We start from the raw sequence: 26,764 nt of genomic DNA on the forward strand, positions 1-26,764 counted from the left end.
TAGAGCCTTGTCTTGGAGACGAGTGCCAGTGAAGTATGTCGCGCAATGATGGACTCTTCATGACACTGTAACAGGAAAACTACAACCAGCACTGCTTCGGAGACGAACGCCTCATTACGCAACAGAGCGCATAAGAGCTTGGAAACAGCATAGGCTGCGGCACATGGAACACTCCTCGGAGAAAAGATATCTGACTGTACCGCAGACATGCATTCAAAGTCGTTCACATGACGCTCTGTCACCATGGGCAGGGAGATATCAGTGCCCAAGCCTCGGTAATATTGCGTCGGAGTAGAGTAGGCTCCGTTCATTGGAAGACCCACAATCCGGCCCGCGCCCTCGGGTCGTCGTCGGCCTTGCATGCACACAAGATATGGCACAGCCATACGGCGGAGATCGAGGTCCACAGAAGTGCAAGTTGGCTGACGAAGAGTCTGGGTTCTAGCACATTGCGTTCGCCTAGTAAAAACCCTGTGCCGAGCATGAGAATATTGAAATGTACGTTAACTCGATTGGCGGATGGCAGTAAGTAAGTATTGTATGCCGATAAATCTAGAGTAACAACTTGGCTCACACGAATTGTGCAGCCATCGGCAATGAAGTCGGCGATGCGAGTGCCGGCAGCTAACGCGTGCCCGCGGCTGGTAGCTTTCATAGCAGTCGCGCTACGGGTCGCTAGCTTCGGCCAATGAGATACCCGCACGATGAGTTCGCAATGAGTTCGCAATACGAGGTCAAATTGGCTGGTTACTGGCTCATTGGAAGAGGTTTATGATGGCGAAATGTCGTTGCTGTTAAACGACGAGCGGGAGTGGGTTACCACTTTGTGCCATGCGTCTCAAAAGTAGGTCGATCAAAGCCCTTCAGAGAGATAGGGGCACTTGCACTAGCCCCCATATCCACAGAGGGAGGAGATCAGCGCGCCTTGACGACGATCTTTGTCTACTACACGGAAACTGGACCTCTTTTGTGGCGTACTACGATACAATACTACTTTGGTTCCTGATTATCAACCGGGCTATGTCGGGTGTCAAGATCGCCAGCATGGCATTTGAAATATGCTTGACTGTCATGTGCTACCAGCCTCAAGAAGCGCCGGTAGGCCAATGAGGCATCTGGGCTGTGGTTTAGGAAAGACACATCAAGTGACACTAAATGTCATTTGTTTTACCCCGGTGGGCGGAGCGTGTAAAGACACTGTGTTGCATATTGCCGATCCAAAGCCGTGGCGTTGAATGGCATATTGGCTGCCAAGTAGGGCAGTGGGGCAATTGTTGAGCGACTGGCTAGTGCCGTACGTTGCAGAGGTCGGATACGGGTTACAATAGCGAGATGTAGAATGAGGCTGGGGTGTAGCTGTAAGTACCTGCATTGCGAATAGCGCTAGCATGCATTGTTGATCAAGTTTGCAGCTCGTAAAAGCAAGTCGGGTTGCGGGTAGATTCTCTACAGGCTGTGGGGGAAGCAAGATAGAGAGACATCTAGCGATATACGAACGGAGAAGAGTCCGTCGAACGTAGATTTTTACTCGGAGATGGACGCGAGGAGCATAGCGTCGTCATGATGATGCCGAGAGAGTTGTCAACACTTTTCTTGGTCGGCCATGTCGCAGGTTATTTGCAGGCGCAGCCTATGGTACATATGTATAGTAGTGTGAGTTTAGGTTAAATCTCACACGTCCGGCTATCGGAAGGTTTTTGGATGACGACGCGATTTTGCATTATACTGTGGGTGGAGCAAAGTTAGGCTATTGCCGGCATGCTGTTAAGTGGATTGAACAGTGCAGTGATCATTAGTATTATGTAACAGGGTTGAAGCATGCGAAAGTTTAGTTGTTGGGCCCGTTAGTATGGTATGGATACGACATCAAAATGGGTTGATTCTTGGCAGGATAGTTTTGAGAGCCACCATGAAGCGTAGTAATACAGGGAAATACTGCCCAATGGGCGTCGTGGACTGCAGGATGGTCAGCGTCGTCACGGTACTAGTATGTTGCTCCAAGTACTGCGAGAAGACGCATTGATGCTAGTGGGTTGCCGGGATCTGGAGCATAGGATGCCGGGTCGAGCATGACGTGTGCGCGGACGGCATTATATATCGTGTGGCAGCTTAGAAGCAGGACCAAGAGCAGTAAGAGAATGGTAGCCCTGCAGTAGCAGGGCTCTAGCAGTTGCAGTTACAGCAGTTGCAGCAGTAGCAAGGCGCATGGTGCCGACGCCATGCCGCCAGTTGGTATGCTCGCGTGCCATCGGGCCGGCCGGGGAATCGAGGACAGCAGTAGTAGCAGGAGCAGGAGCAGCAGTGCTATACTAGAGGGCGTACTACTATGTACAGGACAGCCATGTGGTCGCGATGAACGTGGATGGGATGGAGCAACGGCCGTGGCAACCGGGGAGCGTGGGCCGCCGGAAATTGCCATCTCGGGCATAGAGGGGGCGCATTCGGCGCGGGATGATCTTAGCTCTGGGCTGTAAGTGCAGGCTCCTGCTGCCATTCCAGGCCCTCGAGTCTGCGACTGGGGGAGTGGATTCGCAGTGGGGCTTTGGGCAGGCCTGTTGCTGCAGGCCCTCGGTCGCGTCTGCACATGTGCCCTGCGCTAAGCGGGGCCTTGATGCAAGCCACCGCACCCGATTGTGCGTGAGCGTGTGCGCGTTGCACGTCGAGGGCTGGGCGTGCGACGGGCACGTCACAGCACCGCACCACGCATGGGGGGACGAGGGCGGAGGCGACGCCAGACGCGTAGTACCGTTGCTGGCGGAGATTTGGTTCACACGACGGCCACCAGCGATGCTAGCGGGCGGCAGCAGTGGATTTGGGCCTCTTGCGCTATTGTACGCTGCGCGCCCAAGCCCGTCACTGCCGCCGCGGGTGGTAGTGGTGGTGAAGGCGGGCGTGGGACTGGGCGTGGGAGTCAGTCGCGGGAGCAGATGTGGACGTGGTATTGGTGGTGGTGGTGATGATGATGGGTGGGTGAGTGGGTGTGGATGGATGGGGGTGCGTGCATGGTGTCGCTATCCCAGCCCGGAGGGTCGTCGGCTGGGTGAATGGGGGGGTGTGAGTGTGTGGTGTGGATGCATAGTGAGTAGTAGCAGAGAGCAGTGTCCCCCAACGTCGACGGCCAAAGCACCGCAGCACCAGCGCCAGTGCCAGTGCAAATGCCAGGGAGAAATGCCGGGGACAACCCACGGGCTGCTCCCCTAGCACCGCACGGCCGCCGCGCCGCGAATCAGCTTCACGCCGTGCACTCGCAGGGCATGGGGAGCGACGCCGCCGCCCGCCAACGCTCCTTGACCCTGGCCAAGCACCCCTGCACCACTGACAGTCCACCCCTGTCCTGCTATTCATGAATCTTTTTGCACAGCAGCACCAGCCTGGCCCAAGGATTCCATCGTGATGTGATAATAACACACGCCCAGCCAGTCTGTCCAGCCTCGACGACTCTCCGCCTCTGCAGCCTCTCCCTGCCGCAGTGCCAATTGCAACCCCCACCGGCCGCTCCTGCCTGCGCTACTCCATCCGCCCCCGTGCTCTTGCTTTCTTTTCCAGTCGCTCCTTCCCTGGCCTGCAGTGCGCCTGCCTCGCAAACGAACCGTTGGAAGGAGCCGCCGCCGCCCCAGCCCTCCCCTGCAAACAACCTCGACAGCCAGGCCGACCCTTGCAATCCTAATCCTCTGCTTCTTTCCTGCTCCGCGCCGCAATCGCCATTACAAGATAGAGCCCTACACCCTCTCTCAAAGCACTGGCTCCTGCCCCTCCACAGCAACCACACCCCCCTCTCAAACGCCTGCACGCCTCGACGAGAGACAGACCGTGTCTGAGCTTCTTCTTCTACTACTCGCTCCTTCCACCCTTCTACCCACAATTGCCCTGTGCCATCTTCTGTGTCCCGGAAACACACCCCGTCCCAGCTTTCTATCCGCCCGCCTAATTCACTATTGCCATTTTCCCGGCAAACATCAACAACACTGGCCCATTCGCCCACCCATTTTCTTTCACTGCAACATCTGTCACGCTCTGCTCCATCCTCTCCTTCTTCACTTTCACAGCGCGCTAGCTGCCGTCACATCGGGTATGTCACTTTCCGTTTGCCCCCACCCCCCATCTCCTGCTCCACTTGCCTGCTTGGGCTCTCCTCACACCATTGTCGTCGTTCCTCATTCCTGCATCTATCCAACATTTTAGTAACCCGTCAACAAGAAGCACACTACCACAGTTCCACACCTCTCGTTTTACATACACCAGGCTCGTCTACCAAATGCTAGCTACACATGTATACACGTACAGCGCCTAGTTAGCGACCTTTCCTAGGACCATTTCGTCTCGCTTTTGACATGGCGTCCCCCAACCACGAGCAAGAAGACATGGACAAGCGATCCAGTGCACTCGTTGCACCCTTGAACATTCACAAGTCACCTAGCAGGTCACGCTCACGTACAGCTATCCGCGGCCATAGTCGACAGTCCTCCTCAAGGGGCACTCTTGGAAGCCACTCGCAAAAACACATGTCGCCTCCATTGACCCCAAAGTGTTCGACCGAGGCCATGGCCCCGCAGCAATCACAGCAACAACAACTACAACAACCCCAATTTCACAACTATCTTCGCGCCTTTTATCACTACAACCCGACCTCGACCGTCTCATCATCGTCGACGGACGAGTCTTCCATCACAGTAGCCATTAACCAAGGCGATGTCATCCTCGTCCATTCCGTTCATCCAAATGGATGGGCTGATGGCACATTGTTGGCCTCGGGCGCCCGTGGATGGCTCCCGACCAACTACTGCGAGCCCTATGACCATCCCATTATTCGAAATCTGCTGACTGCTCTCACATACATCTGGGATCTTGTCCGCGACGGAGAGAATGGCGATCTAGCGGCCTTTTCGAGGCAAGACTACGTCCGAGGCATGATCGTCGGCGTACGCCTTTTCCTTGTAAGTCGGGCTCATTCAGTGCATCCATGTTTTCATCTTTGGCCTTCCCGCTAACTCTCATCAGGAAAGAACCGAGTGTCTACAAAAAGATTCGCGGCTCGTTCTGGCCCATGTAGGTTTGCGTCGTATGCGCAAAGCCCTGTTGGGCGATCTCTCTACCCTCGTCAAGACGGCAAAGTCCTTTCAGGAGGCTTTACAGTCAAACGAGCTACCCCTCCCAGTATTTGAGCACATGGATGAGCTTGTGTTCAAATCGTTCAAGCTCGTCACCAGAGCAGTTCGCTTTCTTGACATCTGGACAACAGATGCCGTCTCTCTATCACTGTTTGAGCTAGAAGATGTGGACAACCGACCACTCACCCCGCCTTCGGACGCTGCAGTGGAACCAATTACAACATCGGCCCCATCGACCGACGATAGTGCCTCGGCGAATACTTGCGATTCTCTAGTCACACAGGCCAGTGGATCGACCCAGGACGACTGGTACACTGGATCCGCCCAATCGTCGCGAAACTTCAACCGCCTGTCCGTCGCCTTTTCCCTACCCTCCGAAGCAGACTCTGTTCAATCCTCAATACTACATTCTCAATCCGGATTTCAGTCGAAACGCACCTCTATGACGCACCGCTTGTCATACACGTGCAAGTCGTTCAATGCGCACAGGGGAAACCTCGCTTCTGAGAAGCTCAACACTGCTCAGGACGCTTTTTTGGGCTTCATCGGCTCTTTTATCGGTTTGCACCTGCAATCGCGCTCTTCAGATGAGCTAGCTCAGACCACAAAACACTCCGTCGTCGCCTGTCGCCAACTCCTCGCAGTTGTTGAGGAAGTTTGGGAACGCGACTCACGAAGGTCTAACCCGCTCGAGGAAGCACGAGACGCCATGTACGCCCGTCTGACCGAACTTGTGCAAGCTACCAAGGATATGTTCATCCAGGCAGATGCAGAGGGTGAAGAAGTCGTGGCGCCAGATGCTGGGAAGCAGATTGTCAAGGCTGCCACAAGCTGTGTACGGGCCGCTGGTGACTGTGTCACCAAGGCTAAAGTTGTGATCGAGAGGATTGGAGACTTTGAGTTTGAAACTGAGGCTGCTGGTTTGGGGCTAGAGAAATCGATATTCCAGGAACCTAGCCCCAGTGAGCAACAAGAACAGCCAACAGTTGAGAGGCCTGCCTCACCTAAGCCTAACGAAACTGTCATGGAGACCAACAAGCCACTGCCAGCACCGCCAACCGAGGAGCCTGAGAAGCCTCTCCCACCTGTCGTCTCCGAATCGAAGCCTTTGCCCGAAGTACCGCTCCCTTCGCCCATTGAAAAACAAAGGATTAGTCTACAGCCAACTCTTCAGTCAGTCGTCGTTGAAAGCCCGACTGTCGTATCCTTCAGATCGTCCCGTGCATCTCTGCCGCCTCTCGATGCTGTGCCCACCCCGGTATTGAATCCGTCCACACTGTCTGAGTCGGCTGAGAGTCCTGCAAGCGCTACGCAGGAAAGTCTCGCTGGCTCTCTGATTGCTGAAAGCGTCATCGCATCCGTCACCGACAGCGCTAGCACTTATCACTCCAGTGCACGAGACGGCTCTGTTAGTGTCGAGTCTCTTGTCTCGACTCGTGCCACTACCCCAGATCACTCGCCTTCGAAGAAGCAAAGCTGTCAAACCTTGGTCAGCAGCGTTGGTAGTTGCTCTGAGCTTCAGCAGTTGGCCAACGAGGATGCTGCTGCTGGCGAGGAGCACCTGTTGGAGACAACGTACGTCCACGAGCTAGTTTACAACAAGGATGGCCAGATCTCAGGCGGTTCGCTCCCAGCCCTGGTAGAGCAGCTGACGACGTACGAGTCCACACCAGACATTGTCTTTGTCAACGCCTTCTATCTCACCTTCCGCCTTTTCACCACACCGATTGAACTTGCACAATGCCTGATTGACCGCTTCGACTACATCGGCAGCAGCCAAACCGTAGGTGTACCGGTCCGTCTTCGAGTTTACAACGTTTTCAAAGGCTGGCTTGAAAGTCACTGGTCAAGCGACACTGATTGTGCCGCCCTGGGCGTGATCTTGGCATTTGCGACTGGAAAACTCCGAGCTGCTATGCCTGGTGCCGGCAAACGACTAGCGGAATTGACATCCAAGGTCACCGAAGTGAGGGCTGGAGCCCTTGTACCTCGCTTGGTGTCGTCGATTGGCAAGACTGGTGCCTCAAATGCTACATTCACACCCGCCGACAGCAACGTTCCAACGCCACTCGTCAGCAAGAGCCAACTCAATGCTCTCCGGGCTAGCAAAGAAGGAAAGGCGCAATGCAGCATCATGGACTTTGATCCTTTGGAGCTTGCCAGACAGTTTACCATTATTGAATCGAAGCTCTTTTGCGCTATTCAACCAGAAGAGCTTCTTGCTCTCGAGTGGACCAAGAAGAAGGATTCCAAGGCACACAACGTCAAGGCCATGTCAACTCTTTCGACCGACCTGGCAAACCTGGTTGCTGATACCATTTTGCAACTTGAAGATGCCAAGAAGCGAGCAGTCATAATCAAGCAGTGGGTTAAGATCGCAGCCAAGTGCTTGGAGCTGCACAACTATGACTCGCTGATGGCCATCATTTGCTCCCTTAACTCTTCCATGATCATGCGTCTCAAGCGGACGTGGGACCTCGTGTCCACAAAGACCAAGGCTCGCTTGGACGAGTTGAAAGCAATCACCGATGTTGGACGTAACTACGCCGTACTGCGACAGCGTCTTCAAGACCACATTGCACCGTGCATTCCTTTCGTCGGAATTTACCTCACAGATCTCACATTCATCGATGTTGGTAACGGTACTACGCGACAGCTCCCTGGCGACCCTGGGTCTGATAGCGTCTCTGTTATCAATTTCGACAAGCACATGAAGACTGCGAAGATTATCTGCCAACTGCAGTCGTTCCAAGTCCCCTATCGGTTAGCCGCCGTCCCAGAAATGCAAGACTGGATGGATAGCCAGATACAAAGGATGCGTGTGAGCGACCAAGCTAATGTTCAAAACTACTACCGTCGTTCATTGCTTCTCGAACCGCGCGACACACAGCATTCCACAAGGGGTTCGCCATCCATCGACAACAGTGCTCAGAGCATCTTGTCAGCTGAAAGCCGAACCACCTCGAAGGACAAATTCGAGTTTCTCAACTTCAACTTCTCGACATCGAACCTCAAGGGTTCCTAGACTTGTTTACTTCGCTTCATTGCGTGTTTTCTTTTGTGGGCCGTACTCTCTGGTCTCCCCTCCCAGATTGATTCGGTGCTCACATGTATACCGGCTGGCACTTTTGATTCACATACGTTAATTTTTTTGTGTTTTTTGTTTCTTTTATTCTCGTCCGTCATGCCTCGGGCACTCACGATACCAATGCCGTAGTCTCTTTTGTTTGTTTTATACCACTTCAGCGATTTTCTTTTTGGGTGGCAATTGTCTTTTTTTTTTTCGTGGCAGACTACAATCATCTGCTCAATATTTCTTACATTTTGCATAACCATTTGGACTTGGAAAAGCCTGTAATAACTTGGGTTTTTGGCGTTGAAAAGAGAGAAGATTCCGCTATCGTAGCAAACGGCCTGTCAGTGTGGTGGCAGGGGAAAAGTATCACAGCAGGAGATGCAGGAAGAGAAAAAGGGTTTTCCTATAGCCATAGTGTCTGGCATCAGAAGTCAATCTGGCCGGCACTTTTGCAAATGAAAGAAATCATCAAAGAAAGTCTTATTTTGAAAAGTGATGGGTGCACACGTGATGACACCGGCTTTGAGGTGGATACACAAGGATCGTGAAGATGGGCATGTGGTTTCAGTGCTACTATGAATACCTTGGCTGCTAGGTAGTCGCCGAGTACACCGTCATTCGGGGTCTTTACACTCACAATGGTCTATCCGAACTAATGCATACGAGCTCTGAACACCGCAATATACACCCCAACCTCCTAGCGCTTATATTTTGAGGTAGAAGTCTTTGCACAGCACGGCGGGGCACAAAGACGTAGTGGTGTATGTACATACTGACTACAAAGCTAGCGCGCTCCGAGTACGGCGAAGTCTCTCTTCTCGGGGTTCCGCGAATTCCCCGCGCCGATGACGAGCATCATTCACCTTGTTTAAGAGAAGCACAACCAAACATCTATCTTTCTCTCCATCCCCAAACCAAGCAACCACGCAACATAAAATACATTACATTATTCATCCCACGAAAAACATACATACACACGCACACTCAAAGATCAGATATACCACACATTAAAGAGAAAAAAGGAAAACCAGGCAAAGACACAATACATAAAGAAAAATGGCCCCCCAAAACCTCCTCATCGACGTCCGCACCCCAAGCGAATTCTCCACCGGCTACCTGACTTCAGACCTTTCCCCCACTGTGAACATCGAATACCAACTCATTTCCACACTCCCCGCCGTGTACGCTGAAAAGGGGATCCAAGTCGCCAAAGACGACCGCATCACGCTCTACTGCCGCAGCGGGCGCCGCTCCAATCTTGCGCTGCAGACGCTGAGGGAAATGGGGTTTACGAATGCGCGCGATATAGGCGGATTAGAGGAGGCGAGGAGGGTACTGGATCGTGAGCAGGTAGAGAGGCAGTTGGAGGAGGGGTTTGGGGAGGGGGAGGGGAAGGTGGTAAGGGAGGAGAAGATGGGGGCAAGGGGGCATGAGAGGGTGAAGAGTTTTGGGGTTTTGGTCGAGGGGTTGAGGGCGTTGGAGGGGTGATATCGGGTTTTGTGTTGTTATTATTGTTTCTTCTTTTTTTTTCGCTGGGCGGATGACTCTTGTATGTTTATCAAGGGGTTCTTTTTGGCTTTATATAACAGTGTTGGGGTGTGTGCTTGGAGCCTGGGGTGTTTAGCGGGGTAGAGGGGAAAGATTTGGTTTTGGGTGTATAGTTGATGGGTTTTGTGTACGCATGTATATACGGGTTGATATATCGAACCTTGTCAAGGGAGCAAAATAATACCCGTCTTCTTGTCGATCTAATTTCGACGGTGGATTTGCCGGTGAGTTGGGACCAGGTAGTTGGTACAGCGCACGTGTCCTCGTATTCTTATAGTATCATCTGTAATTTCCACTACCTTGGGACAAACATAGTGTCCGTCGTACCCAGCAATAAACATGGGAATTTAACTTTGGCACTTGGTGATCTCGGCTACTCTCGTCTGGTTTGATCGACATAGTATGTTTTCTCTTCTTTTGCACCATTTGTATCATGTATTACCAATTCGAATCTCCCCCGCTGTATTTAATCGAGGTGCAGCTCACCTTCGAGTTCAGCATAAGGGTAGTATTTCTGCGTCTCCGTCCATAGTGTTTCCTCGTCTAGTTGGCTTGCGTCCAAGCCTGTGATGATGTCCCTAGTATATGTCAGCAATATAGTCTCCTGCTCCGTGACACTACTCACTTGTCCTCGGCCAACACCTCGAAGCCAGGAACGCAATCAATAAGTGCATAAATGATGTAGCTTCCAATGAACGACCAGGTGAATCCAACAAGAGCTTCCACAATCTGGATACCCAGTTGCCGTGCATTACCGTCAAAGAAGACGCCTCCAACGATCTCGGTCACTCCATCATATCCCGCAACTTCTTTTCGAGCAAAGCAGCCGGTCGATATGGTAGCCAGAACACCACCAATGCAGTGCGTTGCAAAAGTGTCACCATGGTCTACCCAGCGCCAGCGTCGAGCAAAGTCAGTAAACTTGATTCGGAGTGCCTGACGGCAGACCAGTGCGCCTAGGATGCCGAAGAAGAAAGCGGTTGGTAAATCAATAAAGCCAGCCGAGGGCGTAATCATGATAAGCCCCGAGATGGCGCCCATAAAGCAAGAGTCCAAACTCCAGCGACCGACTTCCATGTACGTATACAGCATCCACGTCAGCGAACCAGAGGCGGCGCAAAGGTTCGTAACGCAAAGTGCCATGACTGACTTGAAGTTGAATGCAAGAGTCGTTCCAGCATCGAAAGCGAGCCATGAACCCCAAATACTAATCATAGCCAGTAGCTGGCAGAGTGAGTTGACCGGACGATGGATGACCAGGTGCGATGGTGTTCGTATAGATGATTTGCGTGAGCGGAACAGAGGATAAGAAAGGTAAACAGACATGGCAGTTGCTGTTGCTCCGGAGTTGATGTGCACCGGTGTTCCGCCGGCGAAGTCCAGGACGCCCAAATCCATGAGGAAGCCTCCGCCCCAGACCATGTGTGCTAGGGGGTTGTATATGAATGTTGACCACAACTACTCAGATCAGGATATTAATCGAATTTCCAAAAGATTACTCGGCTTACGAAAATAAAAGGTATCAGTGGCAGTATGCGGCCTCTCTCACAGGCACCACCGACGGCAATTGCGCACACCGTAGCCTGGAAGACGAGTTGAAAGAAGCTAAAGAGGACTGCTGGTATGGTTCCCACGGGCTCCGCCAAAACACCTTTGTGGAGTGCATACTTGAAACCTCCGAAGATGGCGCCCCCTTCTCCGTACGTTAACGTGTATCCGATCAGAAACCACTGTATTGAGCAGACGATAACGGAGAGAATTGCAGGCATAATTGCCGCAAGAGAGTTGGAGCGCGTAGTGTACCCGCTGTATGCAATACCTACTGCCGGAATTATTCCCCAGCCTTTCTCGGTCAGCAAATACCATCTACCGTTATGAGATGCGAGCGTACAAAAGACTGAGCAGACCAGTACGAAAAGAGTGTCAGTACGGTCGCAAGCATCCCAGGCCTGCAAGACCTCTGTTGGGAGACCCATGGTAGGCTTCTAGGTTCGGGAATGGCGTTGCCCACGAACTGTCCGGGAGGTTCCTTGGGGAAATGTAGTGACGATGTGGCTTTGAGGAAGGCGGGAGACATGAATTTAAATAGAATAGATGTGAGCAAGCCACCTTGACTGAGCGCGTTCTGCTATTGGTATCCACTCCACCCACAAGAAATGCCTCGCATTGTGGCTTTCCATGTGCAACGCAGTTCGCTAGGACGCACCTTCAATTGGTAGAGCCGAGGCGCGAGGTAGATCTTAGCCGTGATTACAAGATAAGCAATGAGATCGTGACGGGTGCAGATAGCCGGCCGGAGGCGTATTACTTGCCGATGCTAAGTACGGATGGCTGCATCTCTGGGGGTTGCGACAAGGTGCATCATCGATATTCTGGAACGGCATGTAGTATAAGATCCAGTTGCTTGAACGGTCCAATGACCAGAATGATGGGACAGGATGGTATACATAAGGCTACAACGGGCCTTGAACGCCCCCGCATGTCCCGCCGCTGCGGGCCGCACCAACGCACTAATTTGTTTTGAGCCTCCACAAAGATAGGCAACTTCACCTCTCCGTTGCTAGAACATTATTTTCCCCCCAGGCTTCCGAAAAAATGCTTGAACTCGACGGCTTCGCAGTGAGCCAGGACCTAGTACCTGCTGCGCCTATCAAATCTGCTGGGGTCTCCAAAGTCGATTTTGACGGCCTGTTATCACCCCCACTAAGCCTGCATGAAGATCTGAAGAACGGCTGTGGTGGGCAGTTGTGGCCCGCAGGCATGGTCCTGAGCAAGTACATGCTGCGGAAACATCGCGATGACGTCGCTGGAAAGGAAATCGTCGAACTCGGTGCAGGAGGAGGGCTCGTTGGACTAGCTGTCGCAATAGGTTGTAACGTGGACAAGCCGCTACATATCACCGATCAGATACCCATGTTTGACCTTATGGAGCGCAATATCGCTCTCAATGGTCTGGAGTCACGTGTCAAGGCATCAGTGTACGACTGGGGTGAACCAACGCCACCGCAGCTACCATCTCACCCGGACATCATCCTCGCAGCCGACTGTGTGTACTTTGAACCGGCTTTCCCTCTCTTGCAGCAAACACTCAAGGATCTGATTGGCGAGAATACCGTGTGCTACTTTTGCTTCAAGCGAAGAAGACGGGCAGACCTGACTTTTATGAAGACGGCGCGGAAAATGTTCGATGTGCAGGAGGTGGACGACGACCCAGACAAGGACGTCTACTCGAGAGAAAAGTTGTTCCTGTAAGAATTGCGAGAGACACGGGGCATGCTTTCACTAATTGAAATAGGTATCGTATAACGAAGAAGAAGGGTTGACGAACTATGGTTGAGCAGTGCGCTGGGCCAATGAGTGGAGACGAGTTGATGCACAACCACGGCACCGGATCACAAACGTCAATAAGAAATACATATTTTGGAAAACGCCCTTCTTATATTTCGAGGCAGTACTTCAGAAAACTGACGTACTGGGGGCCAGACTTCTGAAGTTCCCCCTTGTCATTCTTCCCACTACTTGAGACGCAGCCACTCTCGCACTTCCCAAGCCTCCCTTGAGCCTTCCCACAACGTACTCACGAGAAAAAGAAGCCCTTAGTTCTTCTCCCGAATAAATTCCTCTCACCATAACCATGTCTTCCCCTAGCGCATGCCTGAGAAATCTAAATGCAGATGTAGGGGCTGATCTGGATTACTTACCAGCGCTTCAAAGCCCTAGAATTACTTCTGGAGATATACCATATGGCTGGCGAGGAAAACTAAGCAGGATAATTCGTCTCCCAAAGATTGATCTCGACAATAATATCCACCCTCTTTTCCAGAGCAGAAGATGGCCAGACCTCAAACGAGAAGACTACACCCTACTACTTCCCGCCCTCCGAATCGCCACAAAATTGATGACCGAGCCCGCAATTCTAAAATGGTGGAAGCACACTCTATTCGGTCGAGTGGAAGTCGACAAATTCCGCAGACGCTACTTAGCAAACACGCCCTACGAAAGCAGCGACGATGCAGACAGCGAGCTACACGTCTTCTTCACCAAAAAACTGCCTTACGTATTAGAAATCGGATTCGAAAACCTCGACAAAAGCATGGCACGCATAGATGGCTGCGCATTCGGCAGCACCGCAGCGTACATACGATTCCGCCACAGCCTCATACTGGCGGCTGCATACCCCTTCTTCGACACTCCACGCATCATCCTGCACACCCAGTACTTGTTCAGTCTCAAGTACCTCTTGAGCCACGGCGGCTCCGCTCACGAACTAAAAACGCTATATCTACAACTCGCAATCACGCTATGTCATGAACTCGCGCACATCGTGTGGCAATACCGTCTTAGCAGGGAAGTCAAGCCTTGGTAAGTTTTTTTTCTTCCCAAACAAAGCACATAGCACAAAGTCTTCCTCCTTGAAACAACAAAGAAAGTTATGCTGATGTGAACAACAGGGCACCCGAAACCGATTCCATCGAGCCCCTCCACCAAGCCTCAGAGCACCTTGCCGAACTAGGTCATTCCTGGGAACTCTACGTCTTCGGCGGCAGCATCTGGACCCTAGATCGCCCGGGCTTCTTCACCACATTCTACAAACCACACAATCTCGGCGCTGCAGCATTGTCGTTTTCGAAAATGTGCGTCGTGGTGCCGTACTGGTGGGTTGACATGTGGTCGTCGACAGGAATATGGGATCATTTTGAAGACTTGTATAGGCAGGGCGAGTTGCGCCTGCCTGGTATGTGGGAGAGCGGGTATGCTTTGTGCCAGGAGAAAACGGACAAGGGGACAGCGTCGGGTTGGACGCTGTATAAGCGGAATGTAGCTTTGATGGACGTGTGCCGGAAGCCGGAGTTGAGTGTATTTCATCTTTGGCATACGGTTAGGCCCATGGTTCAGATTATGCTTGCGAGCAAGCAGAAGACGGGTGGTTCGGGGGCGGTGCAGAGGCTGCATAGAGGCTTTTACGAACTGCTTGTGCAGTCAGACTGTGTTGATGAGTCTAGCCCGGAGGCTTTTCGCATCAAGAGGGTATGACATGATTGAGACAGAACATTGGAGATTGGTTAGGTGAGATAGAAGAGATACTAGCTACTTCTACAGCTACTTTAATAATAATAATAATAATAATAATAAATTTAGATGAAATGAGAATATAATATGGAGCATATCTTGCAAACGTGCGTCTTCTCACCACAACCAATAAGTCGTAGAAAAAGCAAAAGTACAAGCATGACGCCCCGCATCTAACACGCACTACTCGCCATTCCTAAAATTGGTGAATATTCTTTTTCATTTCCACTCTATTCTTAATCGAGTGTTTACACAGAATCCTGATCATGCTATTTTTTCTTTTTCTTTGGAGAAGACGAAATCAAACTATGCCTAGTGATGATATTTCGTCGTTGCGCTTACTTTCCATTGTAGCTCTCTCCTATTTCTCAAAACCTGATATGCCCATCCTCCCTTCAGATGTTTTGTTTTTGCTCGTAAAGATGCGTCGCTTAGTAGTCGTCACCGCGGCTCAGCACCTCCTTGCACGTTGGTCTTAAGACAAACGTCTACACCGTATTAGCTTGCACATTCCAGTGTACGGGTGTTAGTATCAGGACTTACGTGTTCACTCTGTGCGGTATAACTTCCCTTGATATCGCACAGTGGAGGATACGCCTCTACAATACCTGCGCTAACCAAGTTATTCAAACCCAAAAGATACTTGTCGTGACCCAAGCGATCAAGATATCTCCTGCAGAAAGGCAGGGTGCCAAAATTCTTGGTGATAGAGTTGAGTAGCGTCTTTGCTGACGAGACGCGAAGAGCGACTTTGGGTGCATCAGCGATCTTGGCATAATGCGAGGTTTCCATCTGCAGAAGGAAGAATTGTTAGCGAGCTGTTAGGATGTAGAATGAGGGGAATCTTACATCGTCTCGGACATAACCCTTTCCTGTGCTACCAAAGGTCTCAATGGCAAAAGTTTCACCTTCTTCCATCTTTGTCTGGTCGCCTCCCTTAACGATAGGTACCGTCTTTCCTCCGTGAATGGTAAAGTGGCCAATGGAGTGTCCGTTCAGGTTCCTGATACACTTTACGGGCAGCATCTGGCCCTTGATTTCTACCTCGTAGCTCTCCATGACTTCCTGGATAGCAGCACCAATGTCGCTCATACGGACATCGATACCGGCCTCTTTGATACCGGCATTTGTAGCGGCCTTGCACGCGTTGATAAGGTTGTCGTAGACGGGATCAAACGTCAGGGTAAAGGCACTGTCGACAATACGACCATTGATGTGGACACCGAAATCGACCTTCATGACATCCTCGTAGTTGAGGACCATTTTGTTGCCTGCGTTTGGTGTATAGTGGGCGGCACAGTGGTTTATGCTGAGACCAGTAGGGAAACCCATGCCCGCTTTCAACGCATCTCCATCCTCAAGGCCTTGATGTCCTGTCAGAGCGCGGACTGAGTCTTCGATGCCCTCGGCAATTTCAGTCAGCGACATGCCAGGCTTGATCCATCCCTGCGCCCACTGTCGTACTTGACGGTGGATCTCTGCACCCTTGCGGTATTCGGTAAGGAAGTCATTGTTCATGCGGTCGAGGTGGCGTTTCTCTTCGTTGGTGGTTCGATACGAGTTCTCGTTGACGTATTCCTGAATTTCACCCTCTGGATATGAGTCGTTGGGGAAGAGCTCGTCGACACGGACTCGAGGCGGTGCCGTCTGCACCTTGGGTCCGCCCGCACCTGCAGCACCAGCCTTCTTCTTCTTTCTAGGCTTTCTCTTCTTCTTCTTCTTTGCTGCTCCTTCACCGGCCTCTAGTGCACCGTCCTCGGCTTCGTTGTCATCGTCCGAGTCTTCGTGTTCTGCGTCGGCCGTGGGCTTGTCGCTATTTGGCGCCGCGCCGTTGGCTGGCTTGCTCTGAGAGTCGTCCACTATACGTCATTAGTCGCTGTGGCGATGTATAGCCATAATCTCTATGAAAACATACGCTTTAGGTTGGCGACATCGTCTGCTACCTTTGCGGCCATGTTGACTGTGCAACGAGAAGAGTGGTGCTAGGATTGCGGGTGATCTTGAAATTTACGAGGGCCTTGTAACGCCCCCGCTAAGTTGCCCGATGGCTCGGAGTCGCTGCAGACTAATCCGACCCTGTGCTAGCCTCGTGACGGGCGATGACGTTCTCTATGCACCGCGTACATTCACTCAACCACCAACTTTTAATGTAACCCTTTTTCATGCTGTTCTCGGGCAATGCCACCCCGCCCATCTGTTCTCCTGCGACCATTCGCTTCACTCTTGACTCCTCTGCCAGCGACCTTCAGCGTGCCATACGTCTGCCACTCATGTCTCCGTCGCACAGTACTTGCACCTCCGCGGCGCATACAACAAATCTCTCACTTCCATGCTTCGACCCCACGATGTGCCGATTCGCTGAAAAACCATTATGAAACGCTGCACTTAACATCGAGCGCTTCTGCATCTGAGATTAAACGCCAGTTCTACACATTGTCCAAGAAAAACCACCCAGACCATAACCGCAATGATCCCGACGCCTCCACACGCTTTGTCGCGATAAGTGAAGCATACCATGTGCTTTCTGTCCCCGAAAAGCGTGCACAGTACGATGCGCAGCTGGAGTCTGCGCAGCGACAATCGCGCTGGGGCAAGGGTGGCAACGACATTCCCCAAGGGAGTTATAGCTCGGCCGCATTCGGGTCCCGCCCAGCGAGCGGGCTAAACAAGAAACGCAGCACCTTCCGAGGCCCTCCACCATCGTTTTACAAATCAGGGGGCTACGGGAGACACGGCGCGAAGAGAGCCGAATACGCATATTCGAGCCCGCATTCAGAAGGGGCAAATGCCAAGGACGCAGGCCAGGAAAGCTACGGCGACTATGGCGGCTTTGGGCCTGGCCAGCAGAGCCAGGGTAATGCGGTCCCGCACTTTAACGACCAGCAGCATAGAGAGATGCACGAAAATGTACAAGAACACATATGGGCCCGACGGAGAAAGATGCATGGGACAGTCAAAGTGGAACAAGAGTGGGAAAAGGGCAATATGCTCGCCAACTTTATCATGGTGTCGGGCGTTATTGCGCTCGCTGGGCTGACGGCAAACATTTTTGGTGATCGCCACGATGGGCATACTACTACTACCAAGAGGAAAGAAACCACCTGATTGATACATCACATAGATATCGTTTACACTACGCTACCTTAGAAATCGGAGCACACTAGACCCATTTTGTAAACGCTCTTCGCGTCTTTAAGGGAGATCGACCCAAGGCCAGAGTACAGCCCTGCATTACGTGCCCCTGACCTGTTGCAGTAGCCCAAGACCAGGTGCCTGGTAACTTTTATACGTGGTGTCATGTCAGGTCATGCCCTGCAGGTGCATCGGCATCTCCACAAGTCCTGTTTCCCAACATGTGGGGAACTACTAGTAGCGGTGCCTCCCGTCTCTACTAGTGAGAGATCTGATTCTAGAAACTTTCCGGAAATCAATCGAAACATGCACATCTATAAAATCACATGTCACCTAGTCCATATTTAATCATTCAGAATACATGTATGTACACAGTCTTGAAAGGCTTGCATTGAAGAAGATTATCCCACTGCATAAAGCACAAGACTACTAGTCTTATTTCTAGACTATATTCATATGGTACTGCTTCGCGAGAACCAAAGCAAATCAAAGGCTCTGTCCATTTTTCTTCATCCTGCGATCTACTACAGGAGCATCCCGGAGAGACGCTTAACCCTCAAAAGTGAAGCTGGTGCCGAGCTTGTGACCGGCCTCGTTGAGCTTCTGGGTATCGAAAGAGCCACCAATGCCAAAGGTCAGACCGCTGTTGACCTTGGTGTTGTAGGCGAGGGAAGCAATGCCGAGGTTGTTGATCTTGGCCTAGAAGGGTTTAGCATACATATCCATGTGAATGTCAGGGACCAAGGCGTACCTTAGCGAAGGACAGAGGGTCAAGCTTGTACTTGGCGGCAAGCTCAAGGCCGACGTTGTTGCCGGACTTTGAGTCCCAGACTGCGCGAGCACCGGCCTCGACAGCGGGGTTGACGCGCTGGTAGTAAGAAGCAGTGAAGACGCTCAGGGAGTTGGTGGCAGTGACAGCGGCATTGTAGAGAGGAGTGGTGTATCCAACGGCAGCCGAGTACTTGGTGATGGCAGCCTTCTGGACATCGTAACCAACCTCACCACCAACAACCATGCCCTCGTGGCTAACGACAGCATCAGCGGTGGTGCCAATAGCGCCAGCAGCAGAATAGTCGACGAAAGCACGGCCGTGGAAGGCAGGTTGCTTGAAGTGAAGGTTGACCTTTTGGCCCTTGTTACCAGCCGCGGGGCTGAAGTTGGAGAGGACCTCAGTCTTCAAGCCGCTAGCGAAGGTGTCGTTGAGCTCAACCTTGGTAGCCAGCAGGTTGGCAGTGTTCCATGACTGGGTGATGCTGATGCCTGTACGGTTTGTCGTCAGCCAATTGAGTCCGTAGCCTGTAATGGACGAGCCCCAGATTCCTGGAGGCTGCGCCGAGTGAAACATGTACGAGTGAAAGCCGGGTGATGAATGAAAAGGTATGCTTAGGCTGAAAGAGCGGGGGAAAAATGAACGAGTTATTGCCGTACCGTTGGAGAGCGACTTCTTTCCCTCGAGCTGTAGGTTCTGTCAGCGAATTGCATCCTTTAGCGATTGATGGCAGTGTACTGACAGAGGAGGTGACGGGGCCATCGTGGGCAGAGGTACCCTTGGCAGTGAAGTTAACACCGTTGGGGGCCTTGAGCTTGACCTCGAGGGCAGCTGGTGAGGGGTTAGCAGATGGGCGCGCAGAGTCAATGGGAGTGTCTGACCTGCAGCAGTGTGGTAGAAGTCCTTGTTGATGAGCTAGAGGGGGTGCGGGTTAGCAATGGCGCTATTGTGAAGCTCGTCGTGGGGGAACCAAAACATACGTCGTTGGAGGCCTTTGCGATGTCGCTGAAGGCCGGCGGGGGGACCTTGGGGATGATGCTCTCAACCTTGACGTACTCGGGCATGATGGCGGCTTGTTTGGGATGCAATTGGAAGAATAGAGGGGTGTTTTGGGGGTGGTGTTGCTGGCCAGGCGCAAAACTTCTTGAGAGGTCACGGCAAGGGTCCGCGCTAAGATCCCGGGCGATCTTCGTGCCTGCCACAGCCTGCCACTTGGTCGCCAACGTGCGCGCATCTGAGGCTCATTGTCGCTCTGGCTCACGGCACTGGAACTCGGCAGCGCCTTTAGCAGCTTCACCCGTTGCCGTCATGGCGCTGTGCCTTGCATGGCGGGCATTCTGCCTTTTAATTCAGCGACGATGGGAGGTATCTGACGCCATTCTAGCAGCTATGTCTAGCTGTACGATTGGCCCCTTATGGCATTGACCTTCCAATTGCTGGACCCCACCTGATCACTCGCCAGCCCTCCCCTGCCCACAAGCATGGAACAATGCAAGAACAACACATGCTTACGTACATATGTAGTTGTGTTCATAAATACTCATACTTGGTGTATGCTGGCTGGCCAATCACGTGATTATGACAACATTCGTCATCCATGGCTCGACATTGTCACTCATGTCTGGGATGGAAACACGGCATTTGCCGTGCCTTGTGTTACTGTATGTACTTATGGACAGAAGACGTTATTGCCTGCTTCTGGCTTTGAGCACATGATTACAGCCATACCAGGCACCTGTCCCGAACCCATCCAATGGTATTGCAACATGTTACCCAATCACACAATCAACGCTCCCCTCAAGCATGTCTCCATAATTCATCCTATCCTCTCTTGACCTTGACTGACTTTTGTTGTTGTGCCTGAAGGCGTTCGATGGGGAAGCAACATGGCTCTAGTCAAAGCAGCCTTACCATCGGCGGCCGACTTCGGAAACCCAGACGACCCTGCTCCGCGCTCCACTAAAATAAAACTCCTAGAGTGACTCTGACGTTGGTCGTTCTAGCGCACGCGTTTGGCCCGACTTGCAATAAACTCTACACGCACGCAAACCTTACACACCCCTCAGTCAGCTTCTGTGTACATTGATCACATCTTCCCCTTGTTTTCTCATATCAAGCCCCGTCCGCACACCCAGCAGTCGAACTGGTACCCCTCCGCTGAAGCCACCATGTCCACGTTCGGAACACATTTCCGGGTCACCACGTACGCATTCACCCTACATACACAAGGCGCACATACTGAACTCGTGAAAGCTATGGCGAATCCCACTGCCTGTCGGTTGGAGCCATCATCGACGGCTGCCCACCCGGCATGGCGCTCACAGAGGCGGACATCCAACCCCAGATGACGCGCCGCCGACCGGGCCAGTCAGCCATCACCACCCCACGCAATGAAAAGGACCGGGTTGAGATACAGTCTGGCACAGAGTTTGGCATCACATTGGGCACGCCGATTGGCATAAGGGTCATGAACGAGAACCAGCGCAAGCAAGACTACGGCAACCAGACAATGGACAAGTACCCACGACCAAGCCATGCCGACTGGACGTACCTGGAGAAGTACGGAGTAAAGGCTAGCTCTGGAGGTGGCCGGAGTAGTGCTCGTGAGACTATTGGTACGTGGTCGATTGCACGTTCAGGGCGCATTGCGGCTGACATAATACAGGACGGGTAGCGGCTGGCGCGATTGCAGAAAAGTACTTACGTGAAGCCTACGGTATCGAAATAGTTGCATTCACAAACTCGATTGGAAACGAGTTCCTGTTCCCCCCTACGCCCGAGCATCCAACAGCATCCACAAACCCAGAGTTCCTCAAACTCGTCGACACCATTACACGGGAGAAGGTGGATGAGTACCTACCAGTACGATGCCCGAGCGACGAGGTTACCAGGCGCATGGAAGACTTGATTGCCAAGTACAGAGACGCGCAGGACAGCATTGGTGGTACAGTGGCCTGTGTCATCAGGAACTGCCCAACAGGTCTGGGAGAGCCATGCTTCGACAAGCTCGAGGCAAAGCTGGGGCACGCCATGCTGTCGATTCCAGCGACTAAGGGATTTGAAATTGGATCTGGTTTTGGAGGGGCACAGGTGCCCGGGTCGATCCACAATGACCCATTCATCAAGGCGCCCGCAGTGCCCGCGGGGGAGAATCCGTCTGCAAAGGTGTTCCGCTCGAAGCCCAAGCTCACCACCAAGACAAACAACTCGGGAGGCATCCAAGGAGGCATCAGCAATGGGGCACCCATCTACTTTAATGTGGCGTTCAAGCCCGCGGCAACCATCGGGCAAGCCCAGTCGACTGTAACATACGACCAGGAGGACGGTGTGCTGGAGGCAAAGGGCAGACACGATCCATGCGTGGTGCCCCGTGCCGTGCCCATCGTGGAGAGCATGGCAGCACTGGTGATCATGGATGCAGTGCTGGCGCAACAGGCACGACAGGGCGCTCGGAGCCTGTTGCCGGCGATCAAGGGTGTGGTGCCGGTACAGATGCAGGGCGGGGGCGAGGAGTAGGCGTGGCAGAGGGGCGGCTACATGTACTCTAGACACGAATTTCGGGTGGTGAGATTACCAATCGAAGGGATAGCATAGACAGTGTGCGGGTGCGAGTGCGGGTGCTGGTGCGGCTGTTGCTGGGGCTGGAAGGGGGGCCTACGGCTGGAGATAGCGGTGCATGCAACCATGGTAATGGGTGGGCGAACTAGCTAGCGGCCGCGACGTCTCAGTCTGGGACGGGCGGTGGGTAGTTGAGCAGCTGCTATTGTGTGAGGTTGGGATGGAGTGACGGTCGCGGCCGAGGAGCGGAGGCGCAAGTAGAGGCACTATGCCAGCACCATAACCGGCACTCAGCCACCGGGTGGCGGTCCGCCAATCAGCGGCGGGCAGTGAGCTCGCTTGCATGCGCCAGCGTGACCTTGGCCACGAACGTCGCCGTCGCACGTCTGGCCCATCCATCTTTGGCCTCAAACAAGCTACTCTCGTACATACATACTTTTCTGCTGCCACCAATGCTGAATGCTGCCATCCGCCGTGCTGTCCTCGCAAGTCGGCCGTGGCAGCGCGGCAGTGGAACCAGGCCGTCTGTTGCCGCGGCATGGCGGCGAGGCCCTCCTCATTGCCACGGCACTCGCTCGGCGTAGCGTGCCGAAGCTAGTAGGAGCAGCAGTTCACGCCTGCGTGCGGAGGAGCTGCGACCACAACGCTCAGAAAAAATCTCTGCTCGTCCACCACCTGAGGCTATACGTAAGTACAGCAGAGCAAAACTTCCCCCCAGGCGCCCCCACTCGATGGCCCGATGTGGCCCCCCTTGGCCTGCGACGTCGATTCCGGTATCGCGTCGCTCCCATATCCGCGAAAGGCTGGCGACGGGCTCGGGCTCCAAGGGCGCGCCAACGGGGCGATCAGCTGACGGGGGGGGGCTCATGGCATTCTAGCCTCTCGATTCGAATTCCCACTTGCGTGCAACTTTGCCATGTTCCTTGCCCTGTTCGCCGCTTGGCTACTGCACAACATCCTGTCCTTGCCCGTCTGGCCATGCTGCTAGCCTCAGCGACCCTCTTCCTCGCCCACCTGGTGCTGGCCCATCCCTGCCCGCCACCCGGCCATAAAATCCACACATGTAACTGTATCTTATATCCCATCCGCCAAGGCACTCCCAGGGGAGGCACGTTGGATGCCGCAACAGGCCCTCAAACGTCACAACTACCTAATTGGTCATCGCCTCTTCTCGCTCTCCCTCCAAGTGGCTGATCTCCTGTGTTACATACTTCTCCAGCTCAACTCAGACAATGTCATAACTAGATCCGCCCTCGGAGCCCCGTGTGGACTGACATTCTTTCCTGCTCGCTGACCAACAATGCCTCGCGGGCCCACTGCCACTTCCTCTGCCAGAGACAGCCAGGACCACGCTCACTCTCAAGACACAAAGACAACTAAGCGTCGCTGCGTGCAATCTGCCTGTGTCCCATGTCGTAAACGCAAGTCCAAAGTAAGTAACTTCTCGATGCACAACCTCGTAACAATAAACAGGGGCATAGCTTCATCCGTCGATATTTGCCTCCGCGGACTGCTCCACGCATCGTGACACTGACAAGATTATGTCTGGCCACCTGTCAGAGCCTTGCGGTTTGCTCCCTTGCTGACACGTTTATCCACAGTGTGACGGCGGCACGCCCGTCTGCGCAACCTGCACAGCCGTCTACAAGACTGATTGCCACTACGACGCTGAAAGCGAGAGCCGGCGGACCAAAGCCGGACAGGCAACCTCCAACAACGCAGGAACCAAGCGCGATGCTTCCTCCGTCACCAGCCTCACCCTTGGGGGCCCTTCCAATGCGGATTTTATCCTTGACTGCCTCCGGAAGCTGCCAGAGGATCACGTCAGCGAGCTTGTTCAGCTCATTCGAGGCAACCCTGACCTTGACAACGAAGCCCTGGCAGAGACATGGCGCAAGAACGTAACCCTGACCCCCGTCACGCCCACGGAGAGCCAAAGCCTTGAATCTGATTTCAGTGTACTACTCGGCAAGCCCGCTGTAACCCTCTCTGGCCAAAGCCGGCACTTTGGACACTCTGCCAGCCTGAGCCTCGTCCGTGAAGAAGAAAATTTCAGCGGCGGACAGCTTCGTATCAGCAGTGTCCAACCACAGCGCCAGGGATCAACGTGGACAAATGTTACTGACGATCTATCTTTTGTCGAGAGACTACTCGACCTCTACTTCACATGGAGCCATCCATTTTACGTCCTCTTCAGCCGAGAGTGTTTCTACAAAGATTTCAGAGCTGGCCGCGACAAGTACTGCTGCTCCCTGCTCGTCAATGCCATATGCGCATATGCTTGCCACATGACAGACGACCCCGCTGGTCGTACTGATCCATCCGACTTCCGCACGGCAGGAGATCATTTCTTCGACGAAGCTAGGCGGTTGTTATTTGAGGATGAAACCCCGAGTCTCACGACAGTACAGGCGCTTTGTGTCATGTCACTTCGTGAGCCCAGCACAGGAAGAGACAGCTCTGGTTTCTCCTACATTGGGCGATGCATACGCATGTGTGTCGAACTCGGGTTGCATTTGGATTACGGTGTAGAAAATGTGCTTGGTTTGACACCCAGCGAAGTCGAGGTTCGGAAAGTTACTTTCTGGGGCTGCTTTACCGTAGAAAAGTACGTATATTCTCACAGACATCACGGTTATGTTGGCTAATGCAAAAAAAAGTGTGTGGACAATCGCTACAGGTCGAATCTCCCAAATCCCCCGATCTGCAATCACACTCCAAAAGCCTATTCTTGACGAGACAACAAGCGGCCCAGAAGCGTTTCCTGGTACTTCACACACCTGTAGCGGTGTTGTAACCTCTCGCATGTTCCTACAAGAGCTCTCAACGCTTTCAGAACTCATCAATGACAACAACCATATGTTCTTTGCTCCAAAAGAGCGGCTTACTAGCCAAAAACTTCTTGACTGTTACTACAAATATCAAGCCTGGTACAGAAAACTGCCAGTCTCTTTGGGAATCGAGGGCAACAAAGAACCACAACCACACATTCTGACATTACAGTATGTCCAACAGCCCTCTATGTTTTTCTCTCTCTCTTGGAGTTGTCCGAAAGTTAACAAAGCACATAGCATGTTCTACTACACAATTATCATTCACCTCTTTCGGCCATTACTCAAGGTCGACCTCATCCAATCCGACATCCGCCCGCGTGACATCTGTATTGACGCAGCCAACAACGTGTCCAGAATTTTCAGGATTCATCGGCAATTGTACAACTTCCGGCAAGCGCATTTGATTATTACACATGTGCTATTAACTGTCTGCACAATACATCTGCTCTATTCCAAAGAAAACCAGGTGTCTCGGCAAAATCTCGTCGAGGGATTACAAGGTCTTGAAGATGTTCACGAATGCCACTACTTTAGTGCAAGGGCCTTCCGAATCATACATAATTTGTCAAAGACTTGGAACCTGCCGTTTCCGGAAGAATTCAGCAATTCAATATTGCTACCGAAGAACGACTCAGAAAGTTCCCATCGGCACATGAGTCCTCCAGCAGATGCCCCTCTAATGATACCGAACTCTACAGCCAGTAGTGGTAATGCAGGGCCTGGGACGGTCCATTCCGCTCAATCTCAACGACGAGAGAGTTTGTCAATGTTTGCCCCTCAAAATATGATGCATTTGGCTACACACCCCGCACACTCGAGACCGAGCAGTGTGGTATCTACCCAACGCCACGTATCGCCCGTAGTTGGGCACGAGCCTATCCAAAGCAATTATAACTCCAACATATCGCTTCCGTACCAGTACGCGCAGCCCATGTCGTCGGCCACCAACATATCTGCCTCAATAACATCACCCACCACAGACACGGCAGAGTCCATGTTTTGGAACCGTAAGTAGATCATCTTAGATTCTATTTTGAGCATAGTCTGACACTACACGCTAGCCATGCCCGGTATGTCTGGCCCCATCCTGCCCCGCCACAGTTATCAACAAATAGGCCCCATGGTCCTGGAAAGTGTCCTACACGATAGCACCAACATAGATAACCGTCTAGTACGCGATGGTTTCAGGATGAGCGAAGACTGGCGTTCCAGCCACGTCAACGGCTTCAACACGGGTGTTGCATCAAACGTGTACTCTGCTCCAAACAACCAGCACGAGCACTCGTACGCACCCCGACAAGCCTATGTCGCGCCAACAGACGGTGTGGGGTACCCTTCAGATGCACACGATGGACATCACGGGCACCGCGAGCATCATGGACAGGATGGATACAGTAGCACGTGGTGGCAGAGTGCGGGCGCAGCGCCTGGACACATGGGCTGGCAGACATCAAGGGCCAAGGGTGAGGAGGGAGAGGAAGTTCATCCTACGACCACTGTCTACGGAACTCATGGGTAGTTTCCATCTTGTCGAGTTGGTGTAGCTGATGAGGGAAGAGGAAGACTCTTTTTTTTTCAGCAAGGCATACGAAAGTAAGGACATGATTTATGTACCGTACGTATGGCATAATCTTTTTGTGCCCTTGTGTTTGCAAGAGCGGGTATACTC

General features: G+C 52.7%; 13 protein-coding genes across 13 annotated transcripts; 10 read left to right on the forward strand and 3 right to left on the reverse strand.

Moving 5' to 3' along the window:
* Positions 1 to 782: 782 nt before the first annotated feature.
* On the forward strand, positions 783 to 1,110 carry COCCADRAFT_99426 (uncharacterized protein; the record flags this gene model as incomplete). Its single annotated transcript, XM_007715336.1, has 2 exons — positions 783 to 844; positions 906 to 1,110. 2 exons carry the CDS (start codon positions 783 to 785, stop codon positions 1,108 to 1,110), a joined length of 267 nt encoding a protein of 88 aa, XP_007713526.1.
* Positions 1,111 to 1,909: 799 nt separating this feature from the next.
* COCCADRAFT_27251 (uncharacterized protein) lies at positions 1,910 to 3,347 on the forward strand (the record flags this gene model as incomplete). The annotated part of the gene is made up of 5 exons (XM_007715326.1): positions 1,910 to 1,987; positions 2,340 to 2,470; positions 2,500 to 2,633; positions 2,693 to 2,970; positions 3,093 to 3,347. The coding sequence occupies 5 exons, from the start codon at positions 1,910 to 1,912 to the stop codon at positions 3,345 to 3,347; spliced, it is 876 nt and encodes a 291-aa protein (XP_007713516.1).
* A 984-nt stretch (positions 3,348 to 4,331) lies between these two features.
* On the forward strand, positions 4,332 to 8,133 carry COCCADRAFT_6055 (uncharacterized protein; the record flags this gene model as incomplete). Its single annotated transcript, XM_007715316.1, has 2 exons — positions 4,332 to 4,934; positions 4,999 to 8,133. The coding sequence occupies 2 exons, from the start codon at positions 4,332 to 4,334 to the stop codon at positions 8,131 to 8,133; spliced, it is 3,738 nt and encodes a 1,245-aa protein (XP_007713506.1).
* A 1,107-nt stretch (positions 8,134 to 9,240) lies between these two features.
* On the forward strand, positions 9,241 to 9,672 carry COCCADRAFT_37839 (uncharacterized protein; the record flags this gene model as incomplete). Its single annotated transcript, XM_007715337.1, has 1 exon — positions 9,241 to 9,672. One exon carries the CDS (start codon positions 9,241 to 9,243, stop codon positions 9,670 to 9,672), a length of 432 nt encoding a protein of 143 aa, XP_007713527.1.
* A 526-nt stretch (positions 9,673 to 10,198) lies between these two features.
* On the reverse strand, positions 10,199 to 11,708 carry COCCADRAFT_99430 (uncharacterized protein; the record flags this gene model as incomplete). The annotated part of the gene is made up of 4 exons (XM_007715338.1): positions 10,199 to 10,310; positions 10,358 to 11,190; positions 11,241 to 11,575; positions 11,624 to 11,708. The coding sequence occupies 4 exons, from the start codon at positions 11,706 to 11,708 to the stop codon at positions 10,199 to 10,201; spliced, it is 1,365 nt and encodes a 454-aa protein (XP_007713528.1).
* A 227-nt stretch (positions 11,709 to 11,935) lies between these two features.
* On the forward strand, positions 11,936 to 12,256 carry COCCADRAFT_99388 (uncharacterized protein; the record flags this gene model as incomplete). The annotated part of the gene is made up of 1 exon (XM_007715339.1): positions 11,936 to 12,256. A coding segment is annotated over one exon (321 nt), but the record flags the coding sequence as incomplete, so codon positions are not given.
* A 71-nt stretch (positions 12,257 to 12,327) lies between these two features.
* COCCADRAFT_27255 (uncharacterized protein) lies at positions 12,328 to 12,984 on the forward strand (the record flags this gene model as incomplete). The annotated part of the gene is made up of 1 exon (XM_007715327.1): positions 12,328 to 12,984. One exon carries the CDS (start codon positions 12,328 to 12,330, stop codon positions 12,982 to 12,984), a length of 657 nt encoding a protein of 218 aa, XP_007713517.1.
* A 415-nt stretch (positions 12,985 to 13,399) lies between these two features.
* On the forward strand, positions 13,400 to 14,628 carry COCCADRAFT_76768 (uncharacterized protein; the record flags this gene model as incomplete). Its single annotated transcript, XM_007715340.1, has 2 exons — positions 13,400 to 14,094; positions 14,184 to 14,628. Coding segments are annotated over 2 exons (1,140 nt in total), but the record flags the coding sequence as incomplete, so codon positions are not given.
* Positions 14,629 to 15,233: 605 nt separating this feature from the next.
* Positions 15,234 to 16,757, reverse strand: COCCADRAFT_99392 (uncharacterized protein; the record flags this gene model as incomplete). The annotated part of the gene is made up of 4 exons (XM_007715341.1): positions 15,234 to 15,290; positions 15,346 to 15,594; positions 15,652 to 16,661; positions 16,718 to 16,757. 4 exons carry the CDS (start codon positions 16,755 to 16,757, stop codon positions 15,234 to 15,236), a joined length of 1,356 nt encoding a protein of 451 aa, XP_007713531.1.
* A 223-nt stretch (positions 16,758 to 16,980) lies between these two features.
* On the forward strand, positions 16,981 to 17,907 carry COCCADRAFT_99391 (uncharacterized protein; the record flags this gene model as incomplete). The annotated part of the gene is made up of 1 exon (XM_007715342.1): positions 16,981 to 17,907. The coding sequence occupies one exon, from the start codon at positions 16,981 to 16,983 to the stop codon at positions 17,905 to 17,907; it is 927 nt and encodes a 308-aa protein (XP_007713532.1).
* Positions 17,908 to 18,483: 576 nt separating this feature from the next.
* COCCADRAFT_99332 (uncharacterized protein) lies at positions 18,484 to 19,767 on the reverse strand (the record flags this gene model as incomplete). Its single annotated transcript, XM_007715343.1, has 6 exons — positions 18,484 to 18,633; positions 18,686 to 19,194; positions 19,363 to 19,390; positions 19,446 to 19,534; positions 19,585 to 19,618; positions 19,684 to 19,767. The coding sequence occupies 6 exons, from the start codon at positions 19,765 to 19,767 to the stop codon at positions 18,484 to 18,486; spliced, it is 894 nt and encodes a 297-aa protein (XP_007713533.1).
* A 1,104-nt stretch (positions 19,768 to 20,871) lies between these two features.
* Positions 20,872 to 22,219, forward strand: COCCADRAFT_6063 (uncharacterized protein; the record flags this gene model as incomplete). Its single annotated transcript, XM_007715317.1, has 3 exons — positions 20,872 to 20,906; positions 20,957 to 21,318; positions 21,369 to 22,219. 3 exons carry the CDS (start codon positions 20,872 to 20,874, stop codon positions 22,217 to 22,219), a joined length of 1,248 nt encoding a protein of 415 aa, XP_007713507.1.
* Positions 22,220 to 23,561: 1,342 nt separating this feature from the next.
* On the forward strand, positions 23,562 to 26,614 carry COCCADRAFT_99387 (uncharacterized protein; the record flags this gene model as incomplete). The annotated part of the gene is made up of 5 exons (XM_007715344.1): positions 23,562 to 23,693; positions 23,863 to 24,869; positions 24,922 to 25,263; positions 25,333 to 26,102; positions 26,157 to 26,614. The coding sequence occupies 5 exons, from the start codon at positions 23,562 to 23,564 to the stop codon at positions 26,612 to 26,614; spliced, it is 2,709 nt and encodes a 902-aa protein (XP_007713534.1).
* Positions 26,615 to 26,764: the final 150 nt, after the last annotated feature.

This window comes from Bipolaris zeicola (assembly GCF_000523435.1).
Source record: "Bipolaris zeicola 26-R-13 unplaced genomic scaffold scaffold_103, whole genome shotgun sequence".
NCBI lineage: Eukaryota > Fungi > Ascomycota > Dothideomycetes > Pleosporales > Pleosporaceae > Bipolaris > Bipolaris zeicola.